Genomic DNA, 23653 nt, shown 5'->3' with positions numbered 1-23653 from the left:
ATTGTCCCCCTCTGCTCCACCCTTGGGAGGCCACATAGAATCATTAAGGTTGGAAAAGTACACACTTGAAGTACTGCATCCATATCTGGCAACACCAGCACAAGAAGGATGCTGATCTGTTAGAGCGGGTCCAGAAGAGGGCCACGAAGATGATCAAGGGCCTGGAGTATGGGGCTTCTTCTCCTATGAAGACAGGCTGAGAGAACAGGGGTTGTTCAGCCTGGAGAAGAGAAGGCTCTAGGGAGGCCTCATTGCAGCCTTTCAATACTGAAAGGGGACTTATGAATTAATGGAGAGCAACTTTGTACATGGACAGATAATGATAGTACTTGTGGGGATGGTTTTAAACTAAAAGAGGGGAGATTTAGATTAAATATTAGGAGGAAATTCTTCATTCAGAGGGTGGTGAGGTACTGGGACAGGTTGCACAGAGAAGTGGATGCCCCATCCCTGGAGGTATTCAAGACCAGGTTGGGCTAGGCCCTGGGCAACCTGATCTAGTGGGTGGCATCCCTGCCCATGGCAGGTGGATTGGAACTAGACGATCTTTAAGGTTCCTTCCAGCCCAAGGCATTCTATGTTCCCTCAAGTACCTGGCATGGCTCCTCTGTCCACCCGGAACCCCTCCCCAGACTCCAGACCCCTTACCCACTTCAAGGGTCGCCCATTGACTAGCTGATCCAGCTTGAAGCTCACCGCAAATGCACACAGTCACACACTGGTCCCTCACGCACACCACAGGCACAAGTGTCCCTGGGCATAGCAGCATGGACTCACCTGATATCCTGGCCTGACACCCCAGCCCAGACCCAAGGCCCCCATTACTCACTGGCTCGTCCAGCTCAAAGTTTGCAGGTGAATGCACATGTACACCCCATGCAGGCCAGCTTGGTGAAGATGCAGACACTCGGACCCCCCAGCAGCCAGCACCAGGCTGTGACCCGTGGCCCTGATCCAGCTGCTGGTGCCGAGCCTGCACTCACCTCAGTCACACCAGTTGCCCCCAGTAGCTCTTTGGGAGCACACAACGCCCACACCCCATGGCTGAGAGTAGAAGATCCCCCACTCGCTCCAGTAGCTGATGCCAGGACCCCACTGGACCCAGCAGGTGGCACCACAGGCCAGGTGCCCACCCCTCCAGTCTAACTGGCGCCCAGTCCACTCACACAAACACATACACAAACACCTGTGAGTTAAAAAAAAAAAAAAAGAAAAAAAGTAGATAGGACAGACCGCGGTGATCAGATGCAAACCAGACAAGTGTACATCCCATTTTGCCTGTGAACCACCATTTTACACTTTTTCTGCCTACCACCCCCCCCCCCCCCATTTGTTCCTCCTGCACCCTTTTCACCATGCACTTCCCACGTGGGTTTGCAGAGCTCTGCAGTTTCCTGTATCCCTCACAGTCCAGGGTCCCCGTGGTTTACAGTCTTATCTCTTGCAAAGTCCGTGTTGATCCTCCTAGAAGTATTTTGTTAGCTCATCAACTAGTGTGAATGGGAGGTTTTTTTCTTGTCATTGTCTCCATGTTTGTTTTGTCAGGTCTGTGCCTTAGCATTTTGCATATTGTTCCCCTTTCTTTTCTTCTTATCAGCCTGATCCAGAAATCCTCACTCAGAAAATGTTGCTTGAATCAATATTCCCACATCCTGTCTCTTTTCTTATTTATCAAAACTGTCCAGGTTTGTTTCTGGTCATTGTCTCCTAACTTAGAAGTCCTTGATCAAGATAACCCTGCTGGAATAAACCTTCCACATTCTCACATGCACTTAACAATTAGTGTGACTGACCAGACTTGGTTCCCATCACTGCCTCCCTTTCTTTTTATCACTTGTTGCCTTGGCAAAGGTTCTTGACCAGGTAGGTGCCCTTAAAGGAGAAGGCACTCTCATACATACATCTCCCCAATATAGGTCCTGATGACCCCAAAACAGAAGGCAGCACTGAGGGTCAGAAATACAGCATTAAATATGTGCAGATAACAGGACACCATCTCCCTCTTGATCTTAATGTCCTTCTGCCTCAGAGGCTGCTTCGTCTTGCTTAGGTTCAGAAACAGCTGTTGAAGAAAAGCAAACACATTTTTAAATGCCCATTGTCTTGGAGCAGTGCTCAGCAAGCAAAACACCATTTGCCATTTAGAATACAATCTATTACAAAGGTCTGGTGGCAAATATGACTTTTAGCAAGATAATCCAGTATTCATAGGGTTACATTATGGTTGCAGGATCCACAGAATGTAGGCATTTTTTTTTTTCCTCTAGACATTGCTCCAACCTTGCTAGTTAAGGGATTGCATCACATGTCCCACATGATGCTTTGAAATAACTTGGAAAACTTAAGATATGGGTTACCTTATGGTTGCATGAACCACAGAACAGAGGCAAAAATCCTTTAACGGATTAGTCATTTTTTAAATGAGGGAAGAGGGGGGTCCAAGAAAGCTGGTTAATATTAACAGGTCACCTCTGAGCTCAAGAGCTGACCTCCCAACAGAGAAGACAGGAAAAATGCTGGGAGGCATTCATGGATGAACAAGGAGCTTCTGTCCAAACTCAAACAGAAAATGGAAGCATGCAGAAGAGGAATACAGAGACACTATCTGAGCATCCAGGAAAAATGTGGGCCTGTTGCTGAACAACACTGGGTCCTGATTACAGGGGAAAGGGAAAAGGCCTAGGTACTGAATGCCTTTTTGCCTCAGTCCTTACCATCAAGACTGGCCTTCAGGAATCCTGGGTGCAAGAGACGCAGCACTGTCTGTGGTGTAAAGAATTTTTATTCTAAATGAATTCTAAAAGAATCAGAATTAGATGATGAATTAGAAGAATTAAAGAATTTCAGAATGAATGACTAGCTGGGTGGATGAGGGGAAAGCAGTGGATGTTTTTACCTTGACTTCAGCAAGGCTTTTGACACTGTCTCCCATAACATCCTCGTAAACGAGCTCACGAAGTGTGGGATGGATGAGTGAACAGTGAGATGGATTGAGAACTGGCTAGATAGCAGAGCTCAGAGGGCTGTGATCAGCAGCACAGCCTAGTTGGAGGCCTGTAGCTGGCAGTGTCCCCCAAGGGTCAGTACCGGGTCCAGTCCTGTTCAACTCATTCATCAGCAACCTGGACAATGGAATGAAGCGCACCCTCAGCAAGTTTGCTGATGACACAAAGCTGTGAGGAGCAGCTGATACCCCAGAGGGCTGTGCTGCCATTCAGAGGGACCTCGACAGGCTGGAGGGTTGTGTGGTGACGAACCTCATGAGTTCAAAGAAAGACAAATGCAGGGTCCTGCACCCAGGATGGAGTAACTCCATGCACCAGTACAGGCTGGGGGCTGACCTTCTGGGAAGCAGCCCTGTGGAGAAGGACTTGGCTGTTCTGGTGGACAGCAGGCTGACCATGTGTCAGCAATGTACCCTTGTGGCCAAGAGGGCCGATGGTATCCTGGGCTGCATTCGGAAGAGTGTTGCCAGCAGGTCAAGGGAGGTGATCCTCCCACTCTACTCAGCCCTGATGAGGCCTCACCGGGAGTATTATGTCCAGTTCTGGGCTCCCCGGTACAGGAGGGAAATGGAACTACTGGAGCAAGTCTAGCAGAGGGCTACAAAGATGATGAGGAGACTGGAGCATCTCTCATACAAGGAGAGGCTCAGAGAGCTGGGCCTGTTTAGCCTGGAGAAGAGAAGGCTGAGGGAAAGCCCCATCCAACCTGGGCCTGAACACTTCCAGGGATGGGGCATCCACAACTTCTCTGGGCAACCTGTGCCAGTGCCTCACCACCCTCAGTGTAAAGAACTTCTTCTGAATATCTAATCTAAACCTAGCATTTTTTAGTTTAAAACCATTCCCCCTTAGCCTCTCACTACACTCCCTGACAAAGCGTCCCTCCCCAGCTTTCCTGTGGTCCCCCTTTAGGTATTGGAAAGTCACTATAAGGTCTCCCCAGAGTCTTCTCTTCTCCACACTGGACAACCCCAACTCCTTCAGCCTGTCTTCATAGTAGAGGTGCTCCATCCCCTTGATCATCTTTGTGGCCCTCCTCTGGACTCATTCTAATAGCTCCATGTCTTTCTTGTACTGGGGCCCCAGAGCTGAATGCAGTACTCTAGGTGGGGTCTTAAGAGATAATGATAATTCAGCAAGAGCAGGAACAGTGGTCCACTTGCTATTCACATTTAGTACCTTAATAGAATCATAGAACATCCTGGGTTGGAAGGGACCCATAAGGATCATCGAGTCCAACCCCTGGTTCCACACAGGTCTACCCAAAAATTCAGACCATGTGACTAAGAGCACAATCCAAATGCTTCTTAAACTCCGACAGGCTTGGTGCCATAACTACGTCCCTGGGGAGCCTGTTGCAGTGCGCGACAACCCTCTCACTGAAGAACCTCTTCCTGATATCCACCCTGAATCTCCCCTGCCTCAGCTTGACACCATTCCCGGGGGTCCTATCGCTGGTGACTGAAGAGAGTAGATCGGCACCTGCCCCTCCACTCCCCCTCGTGAGGAAGCTGTAGCCTGCGATGAGGTCTCCCCTCAGCCTCTTCTTTTCCAGGCTGAACAGGCCACGTGACCTCAGCCGCTCCTCATACGTCTTCCCCTCTAGGCCCTTCACCATCCTTGTAGTCCTTCTCTGGACACTCTCCAAAAGTTTAAGGTGCAGTTTGGGCTGGCTGTCCTGGCCCTCAGTAACTGTGATAGAAACTCATCTACCCACAGACTAGAGCAACGAAGGGCTCTACCCCAGCCTGCAGAACGGTTCAGTAGCACCAGAGATACCAAAGCAAGGCAACAGAAGGGTAATCCTTGCAGGTCCAGCCAAGACTACACAGGGTTACACTGGCAACTGCAGCAACTCTGATCCTGCAACTCCCTTCCAGAGAAGTGAGACTGTAAGACTTAGCATACCAGGGCAATATAGACCTATAAGACCCTTAAAAGGTACTTAGCAGCAGTACTAAGTCTGCTCCATGAGCACATCCCTCCCAAGAGATGAAACAAATGGCTGAGAAGTGTTGTGCAAAAAGAGAAGGTGATACAATTCTTTCTGGTTCTTTAAGCGGGAGAATGTCAGGTTACGTGATAAAAGCTCATCTGCCCAGCCACAAAGGAACACAGAAGCATGATGACAGGTGGTTGTCCCCCGCAAAACACAGTCTGGTGTCACTGCCCCCAGCCCCACCATCACTTTGACTTTACAGCTGCAATCTGTTTGCTTTATTCTGGGAAAAGGAAACACATGAAGAGGGAGGGGAGGTTCCAGCTGGTCAGGACACCCAGGTCTCTGGGGAAGGCCCAGATGCCTGGGTCCTCAGAGGGCAGAGGCTGGGGAAGTGGAGTTTTCTGGAGGAGCTGCCAGGCCCAGCAGCCCCCGGGCGGTGGCAAAGAGGTTGAGGGGTGCAGCACCATCGGTGATGAGGGTCGACTGGAGTCCCAGGCCCTGCAGCAGCTTCACCTGGAGGTAGGCACAGTGCTGGTCATCCCTCCCAGCACACCACAACCCTGGCAGACCACAGCCCCTCCAGCGAGTCCAGGCAGGCACTGCCTCCTAGAAGCCTTGTCCTCCTTGAGCCGCTTCCCCACTCAGACGTGCCCCGTGGAGACCCCTCCCCATGGAGACCCCTACCAACAGCCTGCCCCCACAGGCTCAACACCCACAAAGCCCCACCCGCTGCCCCGAGATCCAACCCCCCCAAGCCAGAGCCCAGCCTCTGCAGCCTCCACCCCTCCAAGAGGCCACGCCTGACGCCACGCCTCCCACAAAATGGCCGCCACTGCGGACCCCGCCCCCTCTTAAGCCACTCCCCATCTTAAGCCACGCCCCTCTTAGGCCCTGCCCCCCTCCTAGGCCACACCCCACCCACCTGCAGCTCAGGCCCAGCCCGGGCGATGTCCCGAATGGTGTCGGGGCCCAGGGCCCTGGCCACCTCCCGCACCCGCGAGGCCTCCACATCTGCCAGCGCCTGGGCCCGTGTCGCCTCTACCTCCGCCCGGGCCCGCTGCGCCTTCACCTCCTGTGCCTGCACCCGCTCCAGCCGCTTCAGCTCCGCCTCCTGGGGGTGGAGAATGCATCGGGCCCGCCCCTTTTGCTGGCGGACACACCCACCCACCACAGGCCCCTCCCGCTGAGCCCACAGGCATGCTGCTCATAGGTTATATGCCCCCGTAGGGGCGGGGCTAGAACGGGACACGCCCCCTAGGGCAGCCCCACCCCCTCCTCCCAGCTCCTCCCCAACCCCAGGCAACCTGAGGCACCATTAGCCCCGCCCCTCCCATCAGTCCCTGCCCCTCCCTCCAGTCCCTGCCCCTCCCTCCAGTCCCTGCCCCTCCCTCCAGGCCCCGCCCCCTCGCTCCAGGCCCCGCCCCCTCGCTTCAGGCCCCGCCCCCTCGCTTCAGGCCCCGCCCCCTCGCTTCAGGCCCCGCCCCCTCCACCAGGCCCCGCCCCAACGCACCGTCTCTATGGCGACAGCCTCAGCCTTGAGCTTGGCCTGGAGGATGGCAGCTTCGCCCTCGATGCGGGCAGCCTCCGCCCGGGCCTGAGCCTCCGCCCGGGCCACCCCCGCGCTCTCCACCGCTGCGCTGTGGGGCTGTGTCACACACCACACCGCCACGGGCCGCACCCCCTCCCACCACACCTTCCACCCCCAGCCCCGCACCTCCGCCCCAGTGCCCTCGGGGAAGATGGAGGACCACAGTTCACACTGGGAAAGCAGCAGAGCCCCAGCGCACCTTGGGGAGATGGAGGGCCCCGGTACACCCAAACCCACTGAGGAAGACCTCAATGCATGCTGGGAAGATGGAAGACCCCAGTGCCTGTGAGCAAGCAGAAGCCCTCAGAGCCCCCAGGGCAGTGCATAATGAGTTGACCTGAGAGCCTCGAGCTCCAGCAGTTCTCTGCGTGCCCGCTCAGCCTCAGCCTGGTCAAGGAGGCGCTGTCGTTCCAGGCGTCCTCTGGCCTCCTGCGCTAGGCGCTCTGCCTCATGCCTGTTGACAGAGACCAAGGGATGCGAGATGCATGGGACACTGGGGACAGGGTGGGACACAGGCTATGCTGAAGATATGGGGGAAACTGGGGGTGTGGGGAGGCAATGAGGATATGGGGGATGTTGGGAACATGGGGAAACAGGGCATGCTGAGGGTATGTGGCATGTAGGGGATGTGGAAAGACACGGAAGGAAGTTTTGGGACATGGGGAATATGGAGGACATTTGAGGACGTGAGGGACGTGGGGGAGACAGACACAGGACATGGCAACACAGGGCATACGAAGAGCCAAAAGTAAACATTTGGGGACATGGAGGGACTTCTGGAGAATCAAGGGAGACCTGTCATTGGCCTCCTGGGAGTTAGAGGTGATCCTAACAGCAAATTGGGAGGTGCACTGGAGAAACACAGGTGACATAAGGAGGACTTGGTGGGACATGAGGTGACATGGGGAAACATGGGGACCTAGCAGCAGCCTCCTGGGAGTTGGTGGCAATCTCGATAGCCAGCTGGACACTGCGCTGCAGGGCATCGCGGGTGCGCTGGTCCACAGGCTCCACACTCTGGATGTCGACGCTTGTCACCACCAGCCCATTGGGGGCAAAGCGGAGCTGCTCCCGCAAACGCCCACTCTCATCGAAGCCAAACACAGCTGAGCAGATGAGACGATTTGAGTTCTGGGGACATTGGGGACATCAGCGTCACTTGGGGATGTTGAGGCTGTTGGGGCAGTGGGGACACTGGGGAACATACAGGGCTTCATCAATGCTAAACAGAGCCAAGCAGAACAGCCTGTTTGAGTTCTTGGGCATTGGGAAATTCCTGATGTCCCCAAAGACTCTTGGGCACATCAGAGGCTCAGAGGGACAACGGAGACCCAGGGTAATATGCAGGAGCCACAGGGTTATGCCGAGTGACGCAGAAGGGACACATGCAATGTTGGGGGGGGGGGTGGGATGTTGAATCTGAGTGGACCACGGTCACACATGCAACATATGAAGACATGTGGGGGCACAGGTGACACAGGATGGTGCACCAATGACCTAGAGTAACATGGTAGGAGGAGGGGGCGGAGGCACTCGTGATGCAGGTGAAAGTGGGGGTACATGGGCTCGACCAAAGGGAAACACGTGTGACCAACAAGACCTTGTGGAAGTCATCAAAGGTGACGGCAGCAACAGCGCCACGCACACGGGAGGCCAGGGCCTTGCAGGCATCACCCACAAAGTCGGGGACACTGAAGAGGCGCCCCAGATCTTTTGGTTCTTCTGGTACCTCAAAGTGCCTGCAAGGAAAGTGCCCTCAGGTCTCTCCCACCCCAGAGTGCTCCCACCCTGGTCCTGACCCTGGCCTGATCCCACTCCCACTGCCATAACCCACCTCTGTCCCAGAACCACCAACCAAAGGCCAAAGCATCAGGCTCCACCCAGCTGCCAAGCTGCACCTCTTGGCTCTAGCACATGCTCCTTAACTAAAGGCTCTGTCCCCAGTGATGACCCAGGATCTGGCCTGTCCCCATATTGTTGTCAGTGCCTCCACCAGATCCTGCCCCACCTCCTCCTTGTCCTCCTAGCCCAGTCCTGCCCAAGCAGCATCACTGCCCGATAACCCCGACGCCACCCACGGCCTAACCATGGCCCCACAGCCCAAGTCCTGATCCCACAGGGCTCAAGGCCCTATCCCCAGCATCCAAAACTATCCCAAATCTAACCCCGACCCCAGCCCTAGCCATGTCCCCAAGGCTCACACCCAATCCCATCCCACACCATTTACCTGAGACGGTTCCAGGCCCCCACCCTCATCACCCGTCCCCATGGCCCACCGACATAAGCCTCACCCACCAGTTGTAGGCCAGCTGGAGCTGGAGGCGGGCATGGTCAGCAGTCTCGATGGTCACGATGTCGGCACAGAAGTCGGGGCCAAGACGGAGGCAGAGACTGCGGCGGGCATGGGGCCGCTTGGGACGGCCTGCTGAGAGGGACAGGACCGTCAGCTGCTCCCCAGGACCCAGCACCACCAATTCAGGGCCCAGCACCACCCTGCAACACAGCAAGAACACACCAAAGATAAGCCATGACACAGGTCCCAGCACTGTCACATGCACCACGGAGACCGATACCACCCACAGCATGTCAAGGACATGCTGTGACCCATGGGTGGAGGCATAGTCACACTGGAGCCCAACACTACCCTGTGTTATAACAAGGACATGGAAAGGATATGGGTCACATGCTGAGGATACAGGTCACAAGACCGGGACACACCAAGGACTTATCACAGAACCACAGAACCCCAGACTGGCTGATGCTGGAAGGCAACTCTGGAGGTCACCTGGTCCAAGCCTCCTGCTCAAACAGGGCCACCTAGAGCCAGCTGCCCAGGACCACATCCAGACAGCTATCTCCAAGGTGGGAGACTCCACAACCTCTCTGCGCAGCCTGTGCCAGTGCTCAGTCACCCTCGTAGTGAAAAAGCATTTTCTGAGGCTCAGAGGGAACCTCTTATGATTCAATTTGATCCCATTGCCTCTTGTTCTGGCACTGGGCACCACTGAAAAGAGCCTGGCTCCATCTTCTTTGACCACCCCTGCACTCAGGTGTTTATCTACATTGATAAGATCCTCCACCAAGCCTTCTCTTCTCAAAGCTCAAAAGTCCAGCTCCCGCAGCCTTTCCTCCAGGAGATGCACTCCAGGTCCTTTATCATTTCTGTGGCCCTTCATTGGACTCTCCCCGCAGGATGGGCAGGTTGCTCTTGTAATGGAGAGCCCAGAACTGGATGCATTGCTCCAGGTGTGGCTTCACCAGTGCTGAGCAGAGAGGTGCATTACCTCAACCTGCTGGCAACACGTTGCCTAATGCAACCACTAGCTGTCACTGTGGCAAGGGCACATTTCTAGCTTATGTTGGACTTAGTGTCCACCAGGACCACATTTTGCAGAACATTTTCTGCAAAGTTGCTCTGCAGCTGGGCAGCCCCAGCATAAATGGTGTGTGGGGCTGTCCCTCCCCAGGTTCAGGACTTTGTACTTGTCTGTGTTGAACTCCATGAGGTTTCTGCCTGTCCAGTTCTCCAGCCTATCCAGGTCCAGGCCCTCCTGTGTTACAGCAGCAGGACCCTCTGGCATCTCAGCTATTCCCCCCAGCTTTGTATCAATCACAGACTGGCTGAGGATCCACTCTGCCCCCACTGTCCAGATAATTACTGGAGATGTCAAATATGACTGGAGTGAGTACTGATCCCTGGGGTACACCACCGGTTACTGGCCTCCAACTAGACTCCATGCCACTGGTCACCACCTTCTGGGCTCAGCTGCTGAGCCACTCTTCAGTCCACCCTGTTCTGTGCTCATCCAGCCCAGGCTGCAGCAGCTTGCCAATGAGGATCTTATGGGTGTCAAAGGCCTTCCTGAAGCCCAGATAGACCGTATCCACTGGTCTCCCCTTGTCTACCTGGCCAGTCATTTCATCACAGAATGCTATCAACCACGTTCATCAAGCATGACTTCCCCTTGGTAAATCCACGCTGACTGCTGTTCCTGATGATTTTCTTGTCTTTCCTGTGCCTGGAGATGGTTGCCAGAATTAGCTGCTCCATCACCTTCCAAGGGATCGAGGTGAGGCTGATGGGCCTGTAGTTCCTTGGCTCCTCCTTTTTGCCCTTGAAGAAAAGTGTAGCGCTTGCTTTCCTCCATTCCTTGGGCATCTCTCCCAGCTGTCATGATCGTTCAAAGATCACCAAGCATGGCGTTGCAATGACATCAGCCAGCTACTTCACCACTTGTAGTTGCATCCCACCAGGGACTACAAAACTATATATACCCAGTTTGCTTAAGTATCTTCAAATCTGATCCTCTGCCACCAAGGGCATGCCTTACTCCAAGCTTTCTCCCTGGTCTCCAGAGCCTAGGATAGCTGAAGACTGGTGTGTCTAATATAGACCGAGGCGAAGGTGGCATTCATTGCCACAGCCTTTTCTACATCCTGTGTCACTAGGTCCCCTGCCTCATGCAGCACTAGGCCCATATTTTCTTTAGTCTTCCTTTTGCCCTTTCTGTACTTGCAGAAGCCCTTCTTGTTACCTTTGACATCCATTGCCAGATTCAGCTCTAGGTGGGTATTGGCTTTCCTATCTGCAACCCTGCATGCTTGGACAGTGTCTCCATTTTCCTCTTAGGTTACCTGTCCCTGCTTCCATTTTCTGCATGTTTCCTTTTTCTGTTTGAGTTTGGCCAGGCTTGTTTATCCATGCAGATCTCCTGACATTGTTGACTTACTTCCTGCTCTTGGGATGGACTGCTCCTGAGCTTGGAGAAGGTAAGCTTTCAGAACCCCATAGGACTCTTCCAAGCAGGTCTTTGGAGAAGCCATAGTCTGCCCTCCTAAAGTCCAGGCTTCTGATCTTGCTTTTTGCCTTGCTTCCTCCCCTCAGGAGCCTGAACTCCACCATCTCATGGTTACTGCAACCATGGCTGCCTTTGATGTTCATATCCACGTATCCTGCAACTGAACACAGATCTCTAATTCCTTTTGTTGATACCCCATGCTGCATGCACTAGGACACAGACCCTTCAGAAGAGGCTCCCCAATGTGCTCATTTCCCAGAAAGTGTATGTTTTCTTTCCCCATAATCACGTCTTGTAGGCACATACATGCTTACGGACAAACACTCATGGTGATCCTGCTTCACAACTCCTCCTCACCAGAAGGATCAAGGAGATCGCCACCTGGGCCTCACACCCCTGGTTATCGCCCCCAGAGTTCTCTAGTCACATTTGATACTCTCCAGGTAGCTCCTTGCAGTACCATTGGTGCCCACATAAAAGCTCAGCAGGGGAGTAATAGCCAGAGGGTTGGACTAGCTTTGGCAGTCCTTCCAGAACATCCTGGATCTGGGCCCCCAGCAGGCAGCAAAAGAGGCCAGGTTGACCAGTGGGTGCCTCCATCCCCTGAAGCAGACAGACGCCCACCAGTATCACTCACCAATTCCTCCCGTTGCTCCTACATGGCTCAGGGTCAGTCTGCCCAGATGCTTCATTTAAAACACACCCGGCTCCTGTCTCCTCAGCTTTGAGGGCAGCAAACTTATTACGCAGCTGCAAGCCTTCACGGGGAGCAGGACCACTCCTCTTGGCATCGGAAATCTCCAGCTTCCAGCCTTTGCCTTCCTCAGAGTTTGCACATACCACTCTGCTAGGAACAGGCTCTGTCTAGCTCACATGCCAAGGACATGCCATGACATGGAGGTCCCTGCTCCTGCTCCCCAGGGCCCCATACCACCAACTCAGAGCCCAGCACCAGCCTGCAGGGTCACATGCCATAGATATGCCAAGGATACAGATCATACCCAAGGACATGCTGCAGACACACCAAACACATGCTAGGATACATGGGTCCCCACGCTGTCACCCAGTTCTCAGGGCCCAGACCACCATCTCAGGGCCTAGAACCACCCAGCAACATGCCAGAGACACAGGTGAGTGGTCTAGGCACATGAAGGACATGCCATGCCACGTGTCCCAGCATTATCACCTGCTCCCTAGTCCCCAGTACCACCAGCTTGGAGCCTAGTACCACCCTGTACCTACATACACCAACTTTAGGCTATAGACACTGGCCACATGCCAAGGACATGCAATGACAGGCAGGTTCCTGCACCACCACCTGCTCCTCAGGGCTCAGGACCACCAGAATGGGGCCTAACACTATCCTGGGCCAGTACATGCTGATGACACACCAAGGACATGAGTTACATGCCAAGGACATGCAATGAAATGCAGGTCCCTGCATTGTCACCTGCTCCTTACGGCCCATCACCAGCCTGTGGGATCACACACCAAGGACATGAGTTACGTGACAGAGACATGCCAAGGACGTGTTATGAGTCTCTACACTGTCACCTGGTCCCCAGGGCCCTGCATGGCCAGCTCAAAACGCAGCACGACTTCACAACCTGTCAAGGACATGCAAAGGGTCAAATGCCAAAGTACATTGGGTCTGCCTGGGATAGAGTTAGTTTTCTTCATAGCAGCTCGTATGGTGCTGTGGTTTGGATTTGGGACCAAAACAGTGCTTATAACACACCAAGGTTTCAGCTACTGCCTAACTGCACAGCACCAAGGCCTTCTCTGTTTCTCTGGCTGCCCTGCAAGCAAAAAGGCTCAGGGTGGGCAATAAGCTGGGAAGGGACACAGCCAGGACAGCTGACCCCAACTGGCCAAAAGGCTATTCCAAACTGTATGACATCATAAAAGTTGGTATTTTATAAAAGCTGGGAGAAAGGAGGAAGAAGAGGGACATTTGGAATGCTGGCATCTGTCTTCCCAAGTAACCATTGCACATGATGAGCCCTGCTCATCGTAAGCCCTGGGAATGGCTGAACATCACCTGCTGATGGCAAGTAGTGAATGAACTCATTGTTAGATTTCTCTTGCTTGCACACAGAGCTTTTACTTTACCAACTAAACTTTATCTCAACATGAGACTTTTCTCACCTTTACCTTTCCAATTCTCTCCCCCATCCCACTGGGGGAAGTGAGCAAGCAGCTGCGTGGTGCCAAGTGCCAAGCAGCCTAACAGGGTTAAACCCACAACACAAGGACATGCCAAGGACACACAAGTCCCCACACCATCACCTGCTCCCTGGGACTTGGCACCACCAACACTGGGCCCTACATGGATCAGTGGGGCCACCTACCACAGACGTGCCAAGGACATTAGTCACATGCCCAGGACACACCAAAGATGTACAGGTCCCAGTAACGTCATCTAAACCCAGCACCACCCTCTGCGTCACCTCCGTGCCCAAATCCTCCTCCTGCGTCCCCCCCACCATATCCACCACGTCCCTTCCCCGCCATGTCCAGAACCACAGGTGCTCACCGTGCCCGCCGCTCCCGGTAGTCGTAGACCTGCACAGCAGCATTGTGGGGCACCTGGTAGGTGACGGCACGGGTGCGGTCACGGTGTTGGACCCCAGCATCCAGGCTCGAGGAGGAATGGACCCCAGCATCCAGGCCAGTGCTGTCTCCACGGGCTTCGGCCAGCAGTGCCTCCACCCCAGGGGGCAGCTCCTTCTCCCACAGCTCCTCGGCCTCCGTCAACATGTAGGTCTGGCCCGTCACCACCCGCACCTGCATTCACACCCACCTCACGGTGCTGCTGGGTTGGGACGGCCGCTGGGGGCACTGGGAAGGGATTTGGAGGGCACTGGAAGCACTTGGAGGGTGTATGAAGGCATTAGGAGGGGGACTGGGAGCATTGGGAGTTTGGGGGTACTAGAATGGGTATAAGGGATACTGGGAGCACTAGGGTCGTGTGTCTGGGGACATTGGGAAGGTTTGGGGGAACTGGATTGGGGTTTGGATGCACTGGAAGCAGATATACTGTATAGTGGGATCCCTGGGATGGACTGTGGGAGGTGATGGGGGGTACTGAGAAGGGGGCCAGGGAGCACTGGAAGCACGACTGGGGCCACATGGGATACTGGGAGCACTGGAAGGCATTGTGTGGAACACTGGGATAGGTTACAGGGGTATTGGGAGCACTGGGAAGGGAGCTGGAGGCACTAAGATGGATTTTGGGAGCACTGGGAGAGGGTCTGGGGATACTGGAATGGGATATGGGGGCACTGGGGGAACGTGGAACACTGGCAGGAGAACTGGGGGCACTGGGCGTGGGAGTGGAGGGCTATAGTGAGCTTGCAAGATTACTTGGGCTATCGGGAGTCCTAGTTGTTTTGGGGAACTACGGGGAGCTATGTGCATTATGGGAAGCTACTGAGGGCAATGGGGGGGGACCTACAGGCATCTGTGGGGGCCACAGGATGCTATAGAGGGCTGTGGGTGAGTGGGAAATGTTTATGTGGGTCTACAGAGGACTATGGGGGGTTATAAGGAGCTGCAGGGGTCTATGGAGAACTACAGAGTGCTGTAGGGGAGCTCTAGAAGTCTACAGGGGGCAGTAACGGGGTTACGGGGAGCCACAGAGAGCTAAAAGAGGCTATAAGGCAGTTACAGGAGACATTATGGGCTATAGGAGGCCACAGGAAACTCAGCTATAGGGAGCCATGAGCTCCAGGGGAGCTATAGCAGCAGGGCAGGCACCTTGCCAGTGCGGATGTCGCGCACATAAATGCCCTCGTTGTCAGCTAGGGCCACAGCCCGGCGACGTTCCAGCACAGCCACCTCGGCAGGTGGCACATACTCGAGGGGGCCCCGGGCCAGCCAGCGGTCACCTGCACGCCGTGTCACCTCTGTCCCTTCCTGGGGATGTGGGGATACCATCAGCAACCAGCCTGGGGATGCAGGGACACACGGACCCCTACCCAACCCCTGGCTGGGGACAGGGGGACACACGCACATCTCATGGCCCTCTGCTACCAGCCAGTCTGAAGACATGGAGACAGGGACCACCCCCACCGCCTGCTAGCTTGGGGACAGCATCCCCTCCCATTGTCCTCTGCTACCCACCTGGCTTGGAGACCCAATGATAAAGACAGATGTCCCCTCAAGTGTCCCCTGAGGCCTCCATAACCCCCCAGACATCCCTCACGTACCCAACTGTCCCCAGGTACCCGACCGTCCCCCATGACATCTAACCACCAGTGGGTCCCCCAGTTGTCCCCTTTGTCCCCCAATCACTCCTGGTTGCCGCAGTCATCCCAGGCTCCCTGGACCCCCAGTTTCTCCCAGGTGCTTCCAGGTGATCCTGCAAGCCTGGGTGTCCTCTGGGTCACCTCACTGGTGTCCTTGATGGTCTGGAGTGCCTGAAGCAGTAGCCCCTCATCCTCAGACAGCACAAAGACATCCTGGATGCCAGCCTGGAGCCGCTCGCCTGGTTGCAGAAAGAAGGACTTCTCCCCCTGGGGACATGGGAATGTGTCACCAGCAGGGCAAGGATGTGGCAACGTGGTGAGGACATGGGGCAGGGGCGTGAGGATACGGTGACACACAGTACTGGGATATGTGGATGGGGGCATTAGGACCCCTTAAGGATTCCTCTGGGTCCCTGTGGACCACTTTCAAGACCTTCAGGAATGTCTACAGGTACATCAAGGCCAACTTCAAGTCCCTGGGGACCAACCATGGCCTGCTGTAGAAGCTTAGCATCCCTCATCAACACATTAAGGCTAATTTAGGTGTTGTAGGGTCCCCTGAGACCATCTTTGAGACATTTGGGGATGCCTATGTGTACATTAGGGCCACCTGTGGGCTCCTTGGGGGCACTCAGGGCACCTTGGGGACACCTTAGGGGTCTTGTCAGGATCCCTCAGGGATAACTTTGGGACTTTAAGGGATGCCTCAGAGATGCATTACGGTCCCTCGGGGCCACCTTTGAGACCTCTGGGGACACCTATGCATATACCAGATTCCCTCAGAGCCATCTGTGTGGCCCTTGGGGCCACCCTCAGGCCCTGGGGTCCACACTTGGGACCCTTGGGGCACCTTACTGTCCCCCGCTGATACATTAGGGGCACATTATGTCTTAGAGCTGCTCAGGACCACCCTTGATACCTGTGGGGAAGCTAAAGCCACAATAGGTCACCTGCAAGTCCCTGGGGACCACCCTTGGTTCCCTGGGGTGCCCACCTTGATAACACGCTGCTGGCCCAACTGGGGCTGCCCGTTGGGCCCCACGGGGTCGAGCACCACGCAGTACTGCCGGGGACCCAGCGTCGTCACCTGCACCTCAGCCACCACCTCCTCGAACACCTCTGGGACATAGGCCTCGCTCTGCTCCTGCGTCACCAGCCACTCCTCACCCGTGCGGCGCACCCGGCCCTGTGCATCCTCAAAGGTCCGTATGGCTCGCAGGTGCAGGGCTTTCTACAGGAGGGAGGGACACAGTGGGTGACGGGACACCAAAAGCTGGCCCCACCAGGCCTTGTCACCTGTGTGGGCAAGGAGACAGGGTTATGGGACTTCAAACTTGTCCCAGATGGTTCTTGTTATGTGTGGGTGAAGGGAAGACAGGGACACAGTGGATTGCAGCAGGGCTGGACCCTCTAGAGAGTCCTTGTCACCCACAGGTGCAGGGAAAAAGGGGACACAGTGGGCTTGGGGCGGGGGGAATGGGCCCCTCAAACATATCCCCAAGGAGCCTCATCACCTGCAGGTGCGGGGGGCAAAGACATCAAGACCTGTCCCAGAGTGGCCTCATTACTTATGCAAGCAGGGGGACAGGGATGGGGTGGGTGGAGGGGACACGACTCTCTGGAGAGTCCTTGTCACCCATGAGCACAGTGGGGACAGAGACACAGCAGGTCGGGGGGAGACAGGACTCTGAAGGGTCCTCATCACATGTGGGTGCAGGGGGCACAGGGGGGGATGGTACCCCACACCTATCCTGGAAGGTCACTTGTCACCATGGGTGCAGGAGAATAGGGACACAGAACCCCCAAACCCATCCTGAAAGGTCCTTATCACCTGTCTGTGCCCGGAGCACGTAACAGGACCCCCAAACCAGAAGGTCTTTGTTACCTATGAGTGCAGCAGGAATGGGGTCATGGTGGGCTGGTGGGGACAGGATACCCAGAGGGTCCACATCACCCCCTGAGGCAGGGGGAACAAACGCATCATAGTTGAAGGGGACAGTACCCCTCACACAGTCCTCATCACCCATGGGTGCAGGGGGCATGGCAACGGGGTGGGTTGGAAGGGGACAGGATCCATAGGTCCCCCAGAGGGTTCTCATCACCCATGGGTGCAATGGGGACAGTGCCATGATGGATCAGGGTGATAAGACCCTTCGCCCATCCTGGAGGGTCCCTGTCACACCCATGGTTGCAGGAGAATAGGTACGTGGACCCCCAAACCCAGTCCAGAGGGACCTCATCACCATAGGCACCACGGGCATGGCGACACTATGGGCTCAGGTCCTGGAGAGTCCCTGTCATCTGCAGGTGCAGGGGAAACCATGGGCAAGGGTCACGATGCCAGGTACCTTGTCAGTGAGGACGTAGGCGTCCACAACGTCGACCACCTCCTCGTAGACACCGGGCAGGTAGGCACCCACCCGCTTCACCAGCCACTCCTCCCCTGGGAGCAGAGGGATGGGGCTAAGGATGCTGCAGTGCTGGGCAGCATGGGGACTGGGAGTCCCAGCGGTACTGGGACGGGATGGGTTTTGAGGGGACTGGGGTTATATGCAGGTCCTAAGGGTGCTAAGCATCCTATGGATCTTAAGTGTCCTAGGAGTGCTGGGAGCAAAGGGTCCTAGGGGGCAGATGGGAGAATCCTAAGGGTGCTGGAAGTACTGGTAGCTATGGGAGCCCTGTGGGTACTGGGGATCTTGATGAGGGGCTAGGGGATAAGACAGGGTCCCACAGGTGCTATGGGAGAGGAGGGAGGTTATGGGGGGGGCAGGATGGGTGTTTTGGGGATCACAGGGGCGCTGTGGGGTCAGACAGGGATGCTGGAGGTGCTGTGGGGTGAGAGGGGGTGCTGGACAGTGGAATGGGAATGCTGGAGACCCCAGGGAAGCTGAGGGATGAGGCAAATGTCCCATACATGTTGCAGTGTGGGGAGGTGTGCCCAGGGGTGCTTCTGAATAACACAGAAATCCCATGGGTGTTAGGGGGTGACACAGGGCTCCCAGTGGTGCTGGAGGGGTCCCATGGGTGCTCAGGATGCTAGGAGTCCCAGGAGGGCTGTCAGACAACATAGAAGGTGCGTGCATGCTGGGAGGAGACACAAGGATTGTGGGGGTGCTTGGGGTCCCAGGAGTCCTGGGAGATGGGTTGGGGCGCTGCAGGCTCTATGGGCACTCTCAGATGACACGGAGCTCCCATGGGTGCTAAAGAGCAACACGGGGGTCACAGAGGGGCTGGAGGGTGAGAAGAGGATCCCGGGGTATGGGGCATGGCTTCCCAGGGTGTCCCAGGGCTGCCTTCAGGCAACACTGAGGTCCCATGGGTGCTGAGAGGGTGGACACCAGAGGCACAGGGTGACATTGAGCCAGCTAACACCGAGGCCACTGAGTTAGGGCTGAACCCAGGGAGCCCTGGAGTGTCACCGGGTGCAACTGGGTGTCCACGAGTGCTACCTGTGACACGGCGGATGCCCTGACGGTCGAGGCACTCCTTGCGTGCTCGCAGGCGGATGGCCTGGTTGTGCCCAATGACAGTGGCCTGCAGCGTCTCGGCCACCTCCACCTCCTTGCGGGGGATGTAGGTACCTGCATGTAGGTAGCACCATCAGCCCCCAGCTCCCTGAGGTCTCACCAGGGGGGTCCGCAGGAGGGTGTCCCTGCTCACCAGGACCCTCGAAGAGCCACTCGTCGCCTGCTACGAACTTGTTAGAATCCTCATCCTCAAAGTCAAGCAGGGCCCGAAGGCGCAGGGCAGTGTCAGCCAGCACCACCTGCAGTGGGGTGACACCCTGGGGACACAGGTGTCGGAAGAGTTGAGTGAGACAGCGTGGGGACATGGGCATCATAGTGGAGGCATGGCAGATGTGAAGGGTCAGAGGGATCGTTTCAGGGGTTGTCCTGGGGACACAGTAGAAGGGATTGGAAACACTGCAGGGACACCTTGGGGAGAGGTACACAGGCTCAGCACAAGGACAAGGACTACACACTGATGGGGGTCTCTAGGATAAACTCTGGGCCATGAGATGGCTAGAGGTGGTATGGAAGAGAACGGGGAGCTATATGGGCTATAGGAGCTGTGAGAAACAAGAGGGGGATTAGAGGAGCTACAGGGGCTATGGGTAGCCACGGAAGGTTAGAGATGTGTTACCGAGAGGGATTGTGGAGTCTATAGAAGTTACAGGAGGCTGGGGGGTGGGAGAGTGGGAGGGAGTAGAGGAAGTATAGGGGTGCCAAATGAACTGTAGGAGCTACAGGGGTGCTGTAGGGCATGTAAAGAGCTGCAGGAAAACATGAGCAGGTAGCTGGAAAGATTACCGAAAAACCCAGTGGGCTACAGGAACTATTGGAGAGCCATTGGTGAGCTAGAGGTGTTCCAGGGGTCGTGAAGGGCTAAAATAGCTGAAGAAGCTATAGGGGACCACCGCAAACTGCAACTATGGAAGCTATAAGAGGCCACGGTGGGGCTAAGAGTTATAGAAGACTGTCATATGCTACAAGAGCTGGGTGGTTGTCTATAATTACCAGGAAGGCTACAGGGGACTGTGGGGGCACTGCAGGGTGGGGGTTGTTACAGGTACCTGCTGGAGCTCCTCGCCAGGGTACAGGGGGAAGGGCTCCTGGGCCAGGCGGACATCGAGGTCAGCATGCCGCAGACGGACCTGTCCCGCGCCATCGACCAGCACAGCCCCCGTAGGGCTCCGGGCCACAGGGTTGAGCACCACGCAGTAGTGGCGGGGGGGCACCATCACCATGCGTTTGGGCGCAAACACCACCCTGTGGGTACCCCCACACTGCTCCCCTCAGCTCTAAAGAGCCCCCAAGGCCCTGTGGAACCCCTCAAGTCCTCCACAGCCCAGTCGAGCCCCACAGCCCTCCTATGGCCCTCTACAGCCTTATGGAACCAACTCAGTCCTATAGAGCTCCTACGATCCTACAGAACCCTCATAAAAAAAACCAGCAGCCCCACACAGCCCCTGCAGCCCTGTACAACTCCAACAACACCTATCCCCCCCCCCCCCCCCCCCCAGGGCCCATGGAGTCCACATAGTCCTATAGAGACCCCCAACATCTCCCACAGTTGTAAAGAGCCCCTACAGAGCTCCCTCAAACATCAGTCACAGCCCTGTAAATCCAGATCACTCTGTAGCTACATAAATCCCCCCCATCCCATAGCACTAATGTTTTGTAGTCCTGCCAACCGCAGCGTGGTACTCCCATCCCACAGCCGCCCTCCCCTGCCATAGCATCCACGTCTTTCGGTGCTGCCAGATGTAGGAAGGAGACTCCCCAGCGCATACATGTCTCCCTGCCCCAAGGCGCCCACCTCTCGTGGTCCTGCCGGATGTAGGTGTGGGGCCCAACCTCCACACGAGTGACATTGCTGTTGAGGTCCAGCACGTGGACATAGTGGTAGGGGGGTATGCGGATCACAGGGTCTTCCATCGCGTAGGAGGCTTCACTGGGCAACGGGAGACTTTGCCACGGGGACAGGCGAGCTTGCTGTGGGACAGAACAGCCTGTTGTGGCTCACTGTGGGAGCGGTAGGCCTCGTCACAGGCTAGAAAAGCTCTCCACAGGGCAGGTGAAGTCCCTGGAGGGCAGATGAAGTTGCCACGGGGTGGATGAGATTGCCAGGGGAGCAGAAGACCTTGCCATGGACTCACAGTGGGGTAGGAGACCACGTCACAGCTCACTGAGAGACCTCGCCATGGGCTCTGCAGTGGGGTGAGAGACTATGTCACGAGACAGAAGGGCTTGCCAGAAGGCAGACGAGCTCGCTGCAGGGCAAAAGACTTCCCCAGGGAGAAGGCGAGCTCGCTGTGGGCTGGGCAATCTCGCCGCGGGGAAGACGACCTCACCGTGCCGCGGGTAAGCTCACCACGGGCTGCGACACCTCAAGATGGATGGGAGACCTCGCCGCGGGGCCGGAGAGCTTTCTGCCGGGCAGATGACCTTGTCGCGGGGCAGGAGGAGACCTCACCTGGCGTGGCGCCGGAGATGACCTCGCCGGGGGCGGGGGGGGGGAAGCAGGAGATCTCCCCTGGGACACAACACCCGGCGGCAGAGCCCGGAAGAGCTCTTTGCCTTTGTCCTGGCCCAGCCCTGCAGGCAGGCAGGGCCCAGCCCACCGGGGCCGCCCCACGGGCCCGCATCTGCCCCCGCCCGCGGCAGGGCTGACCCCCGGCAGGCCGTGCCCGTGCCCCCCCCGGATTTACCCCAGGTAAGGGGAGGATTTACGCAGGGCAGGGCTCGTCCCAGCCCCCGCGCCCCGAGGCGGATCTGCCCCGGGCGGGTCCCTGATCCGTGGAAGAACTCTGTAACTCAAAGCAAATGAGTTATACAGTAGGTATGTGGTTTATTTCGGCGCCGGGCGCACGTGGGGATAGCTCCCAAAGGCATGCGCGCCCTAACGCGGCAACTTGCTTTGGTTACATGCAGTAAAGAGTTACATATGCATGAAGTTTCCCAATACGCCTATACACACGCATAACCTACCCCCGCTTTCTATTAAAATTAGCTCCAAGAAGTCACTTCCTTAAACTCCTCCCATCTGCGCCTGCACAGTGCCTTCTGGTGGTGGTCGTCCGGGGGGTCGGGGGGATGAAGTCAGATAACTCCTCTTCATCACCATTAGTTGACCCCCCTGCCTTTGGACAGACTCAGCTGCTCCTTGGCTCTTGTCCAAACCACAAGGTGCCACCTGGTTTTTGAGACAGGTTCCCCATTTTTGTCAGGAAACATCTGTGAGGGGCCCCGAGACTCCTTGTTTCGGTTAATTTGCATAGCAGTAAGCGAAGACACTCAGCAACATCTATTTTAATGTGATTAAGCAAGCCCCCATTCTTCCATTCCTGGCTTTAATAATAACGATTGTTTTATTTAGAAATCATTAATGTGATTAAACAAGCCCCCATTCTTCTAACCCTGGCTTCAGTGGGGGGCAGAGGAGGGTGACACGGGCCGAGAATGTGGGGATGGAGGGGCACAGGTGGTTATGCAGGGACAGGGGAAAACATAGGGACACAGTGTGGGGGCACCCAGGAGGGCGGCTGGGGACAGGGACCATGAATGGTGGGGCCCCTGCTGTGTCCCCAGGGTTGGGGTGTGCCCAAGGGACAGATACCCCACAACTCGTGTCCACAGGAAGCTGCTTCAGGTTCTGGCCCTCTGCCCCAAGGAGCACGTGTCCCTTTCCTGGTGGCGTAAGGACACCCTGGAGCCCAGGGTGGGAGGTGGCACCCTCACCCACGATGGCATCTGGGCACCCACCTCATCTGCCTCCCTGCAGGCAAGGACCCTCAGAGACCACGGAGGTGCCGAGGAGAAGGAAGGTAGGATGCTGTGGAGCGTTGGGGTGAGGGGAGTGTGGGCCTTTGGGTGCCTCCCCAATGCCCCTTGCTGTGTCCCCAGGGCGCACCCCCTGGGATGTGGCCCTGCACCCCAATCTGCTGGCAGGGGCCCAGGGTCAAGTGCTGCAAACGCTTAGCAGCAGGGACCCCTGGGTGCAGTGGTGAGTGTGGGCAGGGCATCCCTGCTCGGCCTGTGTCGCCAACTGTGGTGCCCTGTGTCACCCTGCTACCTTCAGGGTCACCCTGGGGTGCCACAGCTGGCCTGTTGGTTGCCCCGAGCTCTCCCAGTTCACTTTGTCTTACCCTCTGGGATCCCATGTCACCCCTGTAAGCCTGTATTACCCTGACTTGCCCCACATCATCCCTGTGGTCCTCTTTCGCTCCCTCTCACCTGGTGTCCCGTCCCCCTTCCAAACTTCTGTGCCACCTTCCAGTGTGCCCTTTGTCACCCTTTGGTTACTTGTCACATCACTCATGTTACCGTGTGTCACCCTTAGGGACACCAAGCTTACACTCTGTCTCTCTCAGGATCACCTTCTGTTATGCCCTGAGGTCTGAGTCCCCTGGCGTGACCTAGGCCACCATGTGCCACTGCAGAAGCTCCTGGGTAACCCCATGCCACCCCATGGTGCCCCCTGTGTCACCCCAGGATCCCCTGATGTGTTCCGTGATGTTCTGTAGCACTGCATGGGGAACCTTGGTTCACCCCATGCCAACCCCCAGA

General features: G+C 56.2%; 1 protein-coding gene across 4 annotated transcripts; it reads right to left on the bottom strand.

The window, feature by feature from the left end:
• Positions 1-5207: 5207 nt before the first annotated feature.
• MVP (major vault protein) lies at positions 5208-21698 on the bottom strand. 4 transcript variants are annotated; one of them, XM_080571362.1, is made up of 18 exons: positions 21439-21676; positions 21244-21294; positions 20904-21079; positions 20158-20353; positions 19245-19368; positions 19034-19165; positions 17933-18027; positions 16579-16815; positions 15726-15851; positions 15094-15252; positions 13871-14121; positions 8831-9028; positions 8136-8274; positions 7455-7666; positions 6873-6989; positions 6458-6584; positions 5870-6058; positions 5208-5460 (listed from the first exon to the last, which is right to left on the bottom strand). In XM_080571362.1, the coding sequence occupies exons 3-18, from the start codon at positions 21020-21022 to the stop codon at positions 5317-5319; spliced, it is 2565 nt and encodes an 854-aa protein (XP_080427488.1). In that variant the 5' UTR covers positions 21023-21079; positions 21244-21294; positions 21439-21676; the 3' UTR covers positions 5208-5316. The 4 variants fall into 4 exon arrangements, with proteins under 4 accessions (XP_080427488.1, XP_080427487.1, XP_080427489.1 ...); XM_080571361.1 differs by having other exon boundaries at positions 21459-21676; XM_080571363.1 differs by lacking the exon at positions 21244-21294 and having other exon boundaries at positions 21561-21698.
• Positions 21699-23653: the final 1955 nt, after the last annotated feature.

This window comes from Anser brachyrhynchus, assembly GCF_964034855.1.
Source record: "Anser brachyrhynchus genome assembly, chromosome: 31".
NCBI classification, from domain to species: domain Eukaryota; kingdom Metazoa; phylum Chordata; class Aves; order Anseriformes; family Anatidae; genus Anser; species Anser brachyrhynchus.
This window is presented reverse-complemented; position numbering and strand designations above follow the sequence as displayed.